This window comes from Balaenoptera acutorostrata, chromosome 10, assembly GCF_949987535.1.
Source record: "Balaenoptera acutorostrata chromosome 10, mBalAcu1.1, whole genome shotgun sequence".
Taxonomy (NCBI): Eukaryota; Metazoa; Chordata; class Mammalia; order Artiodactyla; family Balaenopteridae; genus Balaenoptera; species Balaenoptera acutorostrata.
In genome coordinates this window covers 4,212,497-4,224,987 of record NC_080073.1, presented here as the reverse complement: position 1 = coordinate 4,224,987, position 12,491 = coordinate 4,212,497, and the positions used below count along the sequence as shown (strand labels likewise).

The window sequence follows — 12,491 nt, the reverse complement described above, 5'->3', positions numbered from 1 at the left end:
GTGGAAATTAATGAAACAGAGAATACAAAAACAATAGAGAAAAATCAATGAAATCAAAAGGCAGTTCTTTGAAAAGGTCAACAAATTCACAAATCTTTAGCTAGACTGACCAAGAAAAAGATTGAAATTACTAAACAGAATCAGAAATGAATGAGGAGAAATTGGTACTTACCTTAACAGAAATAAAAAGGATAAAAGAATACCGTGAACAACTGTTTTGACAATAAATTAGATGACTTACATGAAATGAACAAATTCTCAAAAAGACACAGACTACTGAAACTGACTCAAGAAGAAAAAGACAGTATGAACAGACCTATAACAAGTGATGAGACTAAAACTGGAACTAAAAAACTACCTGCAAAGAAAAGCCCAAGCCCACATGGCTTCACTGCTGAATTTTACCAGACATTTAAAGAAGAATTAATATTAGCTCTTCATAAACGATTCCAAAAAACAGAGAGGTCACACAGTTTGCAAGTGGCAGGATCAGGATTTAAACTAGGCAATCTGGCTCCAGAGTCTATACTCTTGACCACTATATTAAACTGTCTCTGTGAATAACTGAATAAATCGGAGCACATTATAGGCCATCAAGTTGTTTGTTTGTATGATCCAACTTTTGTAGTTTATTTTGGTAATGTGACTTATCTGGTCCATAGGGAAAAAGGTTGTTCTGGGGACTTGAGAGAAAATCATTTACACTATTGACAATGTTGCTCTATCTCATTTATGGAGCAAAAGCATGGGACCTGCTAAAGCTCCTTATATGTTTTTATTTCAATGACTTCTCACAACAATCTCATGAGATAATAGGTTCTACTACTACTCCCATTTTCTAGATGAGAAAACTGAGGAACAAGGCAGTCACCCAGATAGCAAATGGCAGGACCTAGATTTAAACCCCAATCTGTCTGATCCCTAGAGAGCCCCCTTTCCACTATGGAGACCCTGTCCTCTGGTGTAGCCTGTCTCATGCCTGATCCCTGCAACACAGAGTTCTGGTGAGCAGATCCCCAGTCCTATTGCTCACCTGCATGTGCTTCTGGCGAACAGGCAGGGAAGAGGTATGTTCCTTCACTGTCTGCTGACTGAATAAACAACTGTCCCCAAATGACTGCTAATAACTCCTAATTTAAAAACTTCATTCCCACTCAATTATTGTTTAGCACCAAGATGATGAACTGTAGGCTCTCTTACTCATTTGGCTGATCTAATACTGTATATAGCTACCACACGTAGTTTAAAGTCATTAAGCTTGAAATTTCAAAATAATAACATGGAAATCTAGGGAATATTTTAAATAGGAAGATTGCTTTTATTCTCCAAATTAATAATGCCTCCTACTATTTTGGATGTCTCCTCAAAATGTGCTTTTTGCCATGGGAAACAATAGTTGCACTAAATTAATACATGAAATTCCATTTCTTGATGGAAATAAGGCATCTGACAGAAAATTTTACCTAGCAAATTTTCTGAATACATACACAAAACTTGTATTATCCTATAAATTACTATAGGTCAGTACTATAGGTTACTATACTAACCTCTTCTCCTAAAGAATTAGTGATGACTTTTTAAGGCAGTGATCCACATACTAGTCTCCAAGTCAGTCTCAACTGGAAACTGTATTAAATGCAAAATAACCCTAAATATTTGAAAAGCCAACAATGATTTTCAAGGTAATTGTTCCTAAGACAAACTAAAGCAACATATAAACACAAGCATTTTAACCCCAATACTTTCACAGCTCTTTAGCTCTTCCAAAAATATAATATTTAAAAATTTGTAAAATCTGCTTTCAACTTCAGTTAACACTAACCCTTATTTGCTGGGTGAAAGGGATGATTATACTGTTGCCTTAAAGTCAATGGTTGATCTAAAATCTGAAAAGTCTGCTCACCAATTTTACTGGTATAAACTGGCATTCGTGTACTTATTTTTATTTAAAAAAATCCTTTCTTTAAATGTCCATCCTTCGATAAATCTGTGTCTTCACCTTAGAAATACAATTATTGGTTCAAAGACACAAATCTGAATCCTTCTAATGGCTCCTGTTTGCAGCACGATGCATGGTTTATTGGAGGAGCTTTGGAAGAAGTGAAACAGAACTGGGTCAGTGTGCCCTTGGCCAGTTACTTGTCCTTGAGCCTTGGTTTCCTCACCTATTAAATGGGAATAGCAATCACACCAAACCTCAAAAGGTTGTTGAGGACTGAAGCCCTTGCAGAGGGCCTGGTACAGACTGAAAAGATCTGGCCCTACTTCCCTCCGTTACACCTCAAGCTGCCTGAGCATTCCAAGCTACTTCATGCCTCTGTCCTGTCTTTGCATAGGTTTCTGACTTAGGATACCCTCCTCAGCATCTGCCAGTTTCCCACCCTGCTTCCTTAGGTCTAACAAATGATTACTTGCGATGCAAGACCCACCTCCAGGATTACCTTCCTCACATGGAGTTTCACGTCTCACCATTTTATAATTACTCCTTAACCAGGCCCAGAGAACACTAATGGAAGAACCAATGGCTCATTCACCTCCATATTTCGTAGCACTTAGCAAAATCCCCAGTACATGGAAGAAGGTCAACAATGACTGTAGAATGCACAGAATCTGCTTTCCACCATACACAGTATTAACAGAGTATCAAATGTGCAAGAAACTAAGAGCCTTTGACTTAAAACTATACTCACAAGTTTGACAAGCATCATTAGACTCTTAGTTTTTGTTCAAAGTAAAATCTTTAAAGTCACCTCATCGTATGCAGCCAGGTCACCTTATTCATGCAAAGAAACTTTAGGAGCAAATGCTCTTGTCATTTTCATTTTTCTTCAATGGCAGCATCCTGCTTTGGATTTGGCTCACATGCTGACTTCATTGGGACTGCTTTGAAAGAACAGCGCACACTGATGTACTTTTCCTTTTAAAATCAAGGGTGCCAGCTATTTTGCTAGCCCCTGTCACTCACCTCAGCCACCTGCTGGGTCCCCACTCTGTGCTGAACCAGCCCCTCCATATTTGTAGCCATGGTGAAGCAAGATCATTAGAGAACCTGTTTGGAAAGATGTAGCAACTTCTATCAGGTGGAGAGAAACCAGCCTACTTGAAAAACATCAGTAATCAAAATTCTTCTTTGGTACCATCTGGTGCAGATTTTGCCCTCCACAGACAACGAGCTAGCAGACTAAGCATATCTGGATAGGCTGCACCAGCTTCTTCGATTACAGGTACTAATATTAATCAGTAGTAACATTTCAATTTGGAAACAAGACTTGCCCTGGTAAATACAGACAAGGTGAATTTGGAACTTTATCAGTTCTCTTGGGTTGTAACAGCTCGGTTCACCTCTCAGGCAGGTGGGAATTGCACCTTTTTGGATAGCTCCTTGTCACAGTGTGCTGAATAAGAAGGTGGCTATCTGAGAAAGGTGTAAGATCAACTTCAATACAGAGCATTAGATTGCTATCAGCAACTGTACTTCTGTTACTAGTGACCAAGCAAGGAGCAAAACCCTGCCCAGGTGCTAACACACCTCACTCACGGGTTTAAAGACAAACACTATCACTAACAAAGTAAGAAAAGAAGTACAGAGACTGCATTACTAAAGTGGGCTAAGAACACGGTGCTTATAAATTTATCAATTTATATTTTTAAGTCCTCATTAAATTAGAAACCCAGATAATTCAGCTTTATATTATTAGAAAAATTATGCCATCATTTGCCTTAAATTGAGGAAGATCATCTAAAGTCCAAAAAGCATGCTAGTCTCCTGGGTCAGGATCACTTGAGTGCAAGCAGTGTTGATGAACAGACCCCCTGGTCTCTTCAGGTCATGACATAAAGATCCCCTGAATAGTCCCTAAACCCTTTCCAATTAACTCTACCACAAAAAATTCAGGATAAAGGGATTCCACTTTGGACCTAATTCCTGGACAAAGCAAAGACTTCATTATTGACTGCACAAATCCTATGGTTAATAGGAGTTTAAAGCTCTTGTATAATTTATTTTCAGCATTTATACATAAAATCTATATAGTCCTACCAAGTGTGTAACACATAAAGTGCGCACACAGTTCATTTGCTTGGCCCCTCCTCAATCACAAACTGGACTATTCTGCAATGCAACTTTACAAAACACTTTTCCTATAGTTCTCACTTAAAGTATTATATTTGTAAGCACTGATGTCTATAAACTTTTTCACTCTCTGGTAACTTTCTACATTATTCTATCCACTATTAGACAGCCACTTCTATTATCATAATTTCCCTTCAGATTATTTTATTGGCAAAATGGTAATGAGAGAGAAATGGGAGCATGAAACCATGAGGGACAAATATAAAAGAAATCGGCCCTGCCTTCAAGGATCAATATCCTCTAAGAGTACATACTGCATCAACTGCTATAGCGATACCAGGTCACCAGTGTCAGTGAATCATCTTCACAAAACAGGGTTAGGTCCAAGATTGGGGAGGCAGTGTTTCTGGTTATTTATTCTTTTAATAAGTATTCAAGACCTTTAACTTTTGCTTACTTTTCTTTGTTTCTAGAAGAAAAGGCACAGAGAAACACTGACTGGTCTTTTCCTCTACTCACAGTTTGATTCCAACTAATAAGGCATAGAGGAAAAAAGCATCACTTCACACGTACCAGAAAAGTCAATCAACTGTTGTTAAAAACACAACTACTGCATGTGAAAAGTCTAGATTTCTAATCTTTTTTTCCTCAAAACAGTAAATAAGAGCTCTCTAAAGAATCAAACGGACAAAGATAGCAAATAGATTATATTAAGAAATAAAACCCAAATATGCAGCTGTGACTATTAATTTTATCACTTTTAGGTGTTATTAGCATTTCTATTGCTGTTAACTGCAGTTTTATGCAAGAAATACATGAACTTGAGTATTACAAAAATATTGTTAGGGAAATATTACTGAGGATTAGAGTACAGAAATAACAAAGTATTAGAAAGGCATATCTTTCTATTGGGTTTCCCTAAAAGAGGTGCTTGATCCTCCAAGTTGTAAGGTATCACAATGTAAGAAGTAAGTAAAACAACATCCTCTGGTGATGTTAAGAAGTGAGGGAAAACATTTAACAAAGACTATGGATGTCAGGATGTCAGGGAGTAAGACTCACCTGAGAGCTTGTTTTACTGGCTACCGCAGCCATAGGCTGAGACACACAGTGAGAAGGAAGGGTAAAGCTTTGGAAAGGGTACTGGGAAGTGGTTATCAATGAGGGGGTGTCCTTCAAGAATGAAAAGCTCCAGGGAACAGTGGGTCGTGTCTACATATTCACCAGCACAATATAATTTTGCATTTGAAATTTGAAAAACAAAAAAACCCTATTGTTTTGCCAGTACAAACTAGACAAAGCACTTCAAAACAGCCTTGCTGGTAGAGCTAAGCAGGCTAATGTAAATAGTAACTAACACTTACTGAATGGTTATACCCCAAGCACTGTATTCATAAGTACTCTGGACTGAACACTAAAGCAGCTCTTGGAACAGAAACATGAGTCTTCAAAGGCTGGCGCTTGACCCGCTCAGCTCCTAACCCTGAAGTACTGCCCCCAACCACCACAATGTTTCCCAATTAATTAACCAAAGAGCTATAAAACCAAGTACCTTAAGTTAAAACAAAAACAAAACAACAACAACAACAAACACTACAGAATATTTTCCTATGGTGGTTTTAAACTAATCAAGTTCAACCACCATCAACCCTTGAAAAATAACTAGGTAATAAGTTGACCGCTGAGAATTAGTAACAATAAGAAGGAAAAGAGGAGGAAGAGGAGGAGAAAGTCCTTGTCCTGTAAGAACTTAAGAAGGAAACTGCTAAGAGCTGTGCAATGTAGATGCTACAGAGTGTCCGAAGGAAGAAGCACCTCTGAGAGCAATGACAGTTTCACAGGAGAGGAGCCATTTAGACTAGTCTTGAAGGAAAGTGGGAATTTAGCAAGCAAACAGAGGGCGGATGGGAGAGAATTCTAAGCAGAGCTCAAACTGCAGGTTATGAGGAGAATGGCACAGTTGAGGAACAGCAGGCAATCTGGTGGGGATTGTTGGAGAGGTCAGGGGAGGAGAGAGGCTGACACTGTAGACAATGAGAACTATCAGAAGTTTGGTAGGGAAATGTAGTGATCACATCTGGATCTTCAAAAAAAAAAATCCTTTGGGGGACAGTGTGGAGATGATAGAAAAGGACAGTCTATGGGAGGCCAGTTAGAAAGTGGTGGCAACAAACACTATGGATGCAGGCAGACTCTTAAACTTAACCTGAACTAGTGAGTCTTTCCTGTATAGCGCAGAAATGACAACAGGGCACAGTATATAAAAACTGTCATACAGGGGCTTCCCTGGTGGCGCAGTGGTTGAGAATCTGCCTGCTAATGCAGGGGACACGGGTTCGAGCCCTGGTCTGGGAAGATCCCACATGCCACGGAGCAGCTGGGCCCGTGAGCCACAATTGCTGAGCCTGCGCGTCTGGAGCCTGTGCCCCGCGACGGGAGGGGCCGCGATAGAGAAAGGCCCGCGCACCGCGATGAAGAGCGGTCCCCGCACCGCGATGAAGAGTGGCCCCCGCTTGCCGCAACTGGAGAAAGCCCTCGCACGAACCGAAGACCCAACACAGCCAAAAATAAATAAATAAATAAATAAGAAAATCCTTTAAAAAAAAAAAAAAAAAAAACTGTCATACAGACCACAGAATGGCGGAAGTGAAACTATTATTGCTTGGCCTCATGTGGCAGTAGGTTTTATAACATAAATTCTTTCAAATACAAGTAGATCAATATCACTCTTAACAGCAAAGATACAGAGAACACAATGGTGACTTTAATCAACTCTTCCAGACTTACGAAAAGTGTACAGCTGACCAAACTTTGCAACCAGAGTGTCTTTGGTTTCAGTGGAGGGCTACAAACCCCAATGCAGTGAAAGCTGGGCTCGGACCGGGAGCACCTGAATACCAGTGAGTTAGAGAACAGCCCAGCTATGCTCTCCACAGGGGCAGGCTGAGAGGCCAATGTCTCAAATAACAATAAACAAATCCTGGGACAAGGAAACTCTGTCTTCACTGACAGGAATGGGTGAGCCTACCTTTCCCTTCACAATCAACTGATTCACATCATCCTTATTTATGTATTACGTGGCCCATAATCATATAACATTCAAAATATTTACTGTCTTGGTAGTTTGTCTTCTGAACAAATACACTGGGTTTAGAGGCTCTGGCAGGCACTAAGCTAATTTCTCTGATACTGAACTGCATGAGGTTATCATTAAGAATAGATCTTAATACATGGGGCTTCCCTGGTGGTGCAGTGGTTAAGAATCCCCCTGCCAATGCAGGGGACACGGGTTCGAGCCCTGGTCTGGGAAGATCCCACATGCCGCGGAGCAACTAAGCCCGTGCGCCACAACTACTGAGCCCGCGCTCTAGAGTCCACACGCCACAACTACTGAAGCCCGAGCGCCTGGAGCCCGTGCTCCGCAACAAGAAAAGCCACCGCAATGAGAAGTCCACGCACCTCAATGAAGAGTAGCCCCCGCTCGCCGCAACTAGAAAAAGCCTGTGCACAGCAACAAAGATCCAATGCAGCCAAAAATAGATAAATAAAATAAATAAATTAATAAGAAAAAAAAAAGAATAGATCTTAATACAATGTAAAGGGCCTAACACTGTGCCTGGCACACAGCAGGCATGCAATGCATGGGAGCTACTACTAGCACAAATTTCAAAGAAATTTGAAAGCAACAACAAACTGTAAAATGCATATTATAATTAGGAATATGTCTCTCATTTTGACATAAGATCCACATGAAATTTAACTACATATGTATATGCATTATATGCTCATACAGCATTTATAACTGATTCTATTAAACTGCACAACTGAGTGAAATGAGATGGCTGAATTAGGATAAATCTCATAAATATTTAAAAATAAACCAATACCGAATAACTATTTGCAAAATAATACTGGGTTCAGAACTTCGTGATAGGCACAAGGTATTCAGTGTAAGTTTTACTATGCTAAGATTGTCAGAAGTCTCTTTATACTCATGGGAAAATAAAAACAAAAATATAAATAGCCTGGGAATTAAAAAATGAGAAATACATAGCTCAAGACTTGAAATCATAGATCAAGACTTGAAAACAGGAAATGGAAATCAAGTGACAGATTTAGTATAATTTAGTAGATGTTCATCAACATAAAAGATGCTTACGGGGATGCCTCTAAGGTCAAGTTGAGATATACATCCTGTCTGTCAGAAACCCTGACACTAGTTAGACTCAAAGATTACTTACCTTTTGGGTAAGGTGATTTCCTGTCCCCACAGGAAACTTCTTTCTTCCATATTACAAGTCTGGGCTACGAGAAAGGGGCAGCGATGGTATGTGTGTGCTGGGGCTGGGGAGATGGGTGAGCAGTGACTTGCAAGGAAGAGAAGTGGCTCTCATCTACATGGAGTTCCTAGCTACCAGAGCAGTGCAACAGGTCTCTGTATGGAGACCTTTCCTAAAATATCATTGTACAGTGTGGGTGGCTTTCCTCGTTTTACCAAGGGCCCAAGTGTAAGGGTGAAACGCACCTTCTTTGCTTCTATTAGTGTGACCCAGGGGTAGACGGATGGAAGGAAAGCAGGACACATTTTCTGAGAACCTACAACGTGCCTTATATCAAACTAGGCATCATTTAATCCTTAACATACCTTCTGAGTAGGTATTATTAGCTGCACCAATGCAGACAGAAAAAAACGGAGACTTAGAAGTTTAATCAACTTGTTCCGAGTTATCCAGCTGGAAAGAGGTAAACCTGGGATTCTAACTCAGGTCTCTTTGCCTCTAAAACCTCTGCACCAGGGACTTCCCTGGTGGTCCAGTGGTTAAGACTCTGTGCTCCCAATGCAGGGGACCCAGGTTCAATCCCTGGTCAGGGAACTAGATCCTGCATGCCGCAACTAAAGATCCCGCATGTCGCAATGAAGAACCCCCATGCCGCAAATAAGACCCGGCGCAGTCAAATGAATGAATGAATTAATGAGTGAATATTTTAAAAAATAAAATAAAAAATAAAACCTCTGCACCACAGCACCCTTCAAAATAGTTTCCCAGAAGAGGAAGTCAAGAGAAGAGAATTTTAAAGAGTGACAGGAGACCAATTAATTATCCAAAGGAACAAACTGCTTACATCAATAAGCTTGATCATTTAATAACTCATTTATATAACCACTAATTCCTAAATATGTGATTGATGTTTCAGTATTACTCACAGAAATTTCTGACCTAGCTCCATCGGGACAGTAACATGACAGTTCCTTCAGAACTTGAACACACCTTTCCCTTAAAATTTTACCTACATAATAATCATATTGATTCAAACAGTGAGGATAATTTTACCATCATTTTTAAAGTAAAATTTTTTACTGAAGTATAACATGCAAATACAAAAGTGCACAAATCATAAATGAAACAGCTCAATGAATTTTCATTCAGAGAACAGAAACATGCGAATGCCACTCACATCAGAAAATAGAACATTACTAGCACCTTAAAAGGCTCCCTTGTACCCCCTCAGAGTCCCTTACTTCCCTTCTCTCCCGACTTTCACTATCATGGATTTGTTTTGCTTGTTTTTGAGCTATATGTTAATATATTTTTTGTGTGTCTGGCTTCTTTTCCTCATTAACCACGAGTAGTTAGTGCATTTTCATCCCTGTATAGTATTCCAACATATGACTATGCCACAATTTACTTATCCATTCTATAGCTGATGAACATTTAGATTGTTTCTAGTCTGGAGCTCTTATGACTGGTGTTCCTATGAACACTCCTGTACCGACGGTCCCTGACTTAGGGTGGCTTGACTTAACGATTTTTCAACTTTATCATGGTGTGAAAGTGATATGCATTCAGTAGAAATTGTACTTTGATTTTTGAATTTTGATCTCTTCCCGGGCCAGCAGTATAAAGTTACGATCCTCTCTCATGATGCTGCGCAGTGCCAACTACAGTTCCCAGTCAGCCACATGATCAAACAACTGCTACACTTACAACTGTTCTGTTTTTCACCTTCAATATAAATTACTGGAGATATTCAATACTTAATTATAAGACAGACTTTCTGTTAGATGATTTTGCCCAACTGCAGGCTAATGTTAAGTGTTCTGAGCATGTTTAAGGTAGACAAGGCTGAGTTACGACGTTTGGTAGGTTAGGTGTATCAAATGCATTTTCGAATAAATTTTCTTTTTAATTAATTAATTAATGAATGAATGGCTGCGTTGGGTCTTGTTGCTGCGCGTGGGCTTTCTCTAGTTGTGGCGAGTGGGGGCTACTCTTCGTTGCGGTACGTAGGCTTGTCCTTGCGGTGGCTTCTCTTGTTGCGGAGCACAGGCTCCAGGTGCACGAGATTCAGTAGCTGTGGCACGCGGGCTTCAGCAGTTGTGGCTTGTGGGCTCCAGAGAGCAGGCTCAGTAGTTGTGGTGCACGGGCCCAGCTGCTCCACAGCATGTGGGATCCTCCCAGACCAGGGCTCAAACCCATATCCCCTGCATTGGCAGGTGGACTCCTAACCGCTGCGCCACCAGGGAAGTCCCCTCGACATATATTTTAAACTTACAAATAACCCCATCATAAGTCAAGGAAGATCTGTACATGCCTTTTGATGTAATGCTACCTTTTCTTCACTTGAAAATTTTCCTACTTTAAAAAATTGACTGTCTTTTACCATTTCAGAAAAGAGACGTATGTTATAAATTTAAAATTTCTTTTAAAAAATCTGTACTGTATTAATTATGTCATCAAACATATTCTAATTACGTCTTTTCAGCCAAAGGCTGACATGCACTTTGAGATATGTGCTTTCAATCTTGGTAAAAGGTGATTTTTCAGTAATTCCAGGTTTATTCACCTAATCAACCTAGTAGAAGGAAGCATTATTGCAGAAGCAATGGAGGAGTGGAAAGAAAATGAGGGCAGTACAAATAATACTTAATCAGATTCACTGTACAATAAATACCACCAGGGGAAATGCAACCTGAAGCCTGCTGGCATTGTTTAACTTAAGAGCCATCCAATCTCAGCTGTCTATCTTTCTCAGTGGAGACCTGCCTGCCACATAGAGGTAGGCAGTTATTGGAGTTTTTATTGGAGGTGCATGTGTGGGCAGCCAGGTAAGAAACTTTTCTTTTTTTTTTGGCATAGCTTCTATTCAAACATGAACAACAAAGGTAAGTAAGGTGGCTCCCAGTAAAACCATAAAGCCTTCAAGTTTGTGTCTGGCCCTGCCAGCCTCTCATTTCTCTCCCCACTCTTTGAATAGCATTCACATCATTTTCCAGGCCCCAACACCTTCTCCCATACCTTCCACTAATCCAAAGAGAGAATGATATGCTCTTCTATCGTTGGCAGAAATTCCCCCCTATCAACATGTTAACACTTCCAAGGATTAGAATCATCAGGGTTACTGTTGATAATTTTGGAATGAAAGGTTTCACCTCCTATTATGGACTTCAGGCCTCTTATTAGAGTGGAAGAGGTATCACACTCTGTCCCTGAGGCTGGCTTTCATGATTATAGGCTACCTGGAGTCCAGGGGTAATCAGAAAGATAGCTGAGCATCTGAGCTAGCCTATTCCTTTCCCATCCTTAACAATTCCCTTCCCGTCCCTCTGCTCCAAGACTCCCAGATGCTGGGGTATGAATCTGCTCTTTCTGTCCCCCTAACAGTGCCCTATGCCAATGCCCTGATCTGGACTTTAATGTCTTCTATCCACTCCCCCCACCATCACTGTGAGCTATGCTAGTTGACTGTTCCCAGGGAGTCTTGCTTTTTTGTACAGAGCCCCTGCTGCTTAAAGCTCTAGCATTCAGGGCACCTGAAGAAAGGATGGGAAGTAGCAGCAGTGCGTGACAAGGGATATGGGGAAGGAATGGCAGGATGGGACAGAGTCACAAAGAGAATCTCAGCCCTCAGGCCTATTAGGTTGAGGCAAGTGAAACTCCAACAGGTAAGAGCGTATCTTTTACAATGTGTGACAGATTAGGTTAAAGATGATAATCATACATGGAGGGAAAAAGTCTACATCTAAGCTCCTCATAACCAGCAATAAAGTGAAAAGAGATAAACTAACCTCTGACAGGTGAGTTTTGCAACAGGTGTGAGGCTAGACTTGATGAGCCTTAAGACGGATTCCTTCCCAAATTCCCCCTATGCAGTATTGATTAAGGGGGACTAGTATCTGCTCTAGGAGGTGCTTTGGGACTAAAGGAGCATATGGCACATAGGTAAGCAGACTTGAGGATAAAAATCCCAAATGAAAGCCCTTAATATGTGGAGACAGTCAGGCAGCTAGACACATGAGGCCAGTGTTCAGGGCCAACGCTGAAGGTGGGCTGATCCACACAGGCTCACCTGCCTTGCTCTCTATGCCATCTGGATAACAAGTGGTCCCTGTTTCTGACCCAAGTCTCAGTGTTGGCTC

General features: G+C 40.6%; 1 protein-coding gene and 1 non-coding gene across 5 annotated transcripts in view; one reads left to right on the top strand and one right to left on the bottom strand.

The window, feature by feature from the left end:
* Window positions 1-12,491, bottom strand: part of NR2C2 (nuclear receptor subfamily 2 group C member 2) — an 89,945-nt gene that overhangs the window by 66,708 nt on the left and 10,746 nt on the right. For 3 of the 4 annotated variants that reach the window (XR_009009581.1, XM_057555459.1, XM_057555461.1), the window contains exon 2: window positions 2,966-3,049. The exons of the other annotated variant lie outside the window; for it this stretch is intronic. Coding sequence is in view for 2 of the 3 variants with exons in the window: in XM_057555459.1 (XP_057411442.1) it covers window positions 2,966-3,025 (60 nt within the window). In the remaining variant the exon portion in view is untranslated. The remainder of the gene's footprint in view (window positions 1-2,965; window positions 3,050-12,491) is intronic. 4 annotated transcript variants of the gene reach the window in all.
* TRNAG-CCC (transfer RNA glycine (anticodon CCC)) lies at window positions 8,874-8,946 on the top strand. Its single transcript has one exon. It is a non-coding gene; the product is annotated as a tRNA-Gly (tRNA).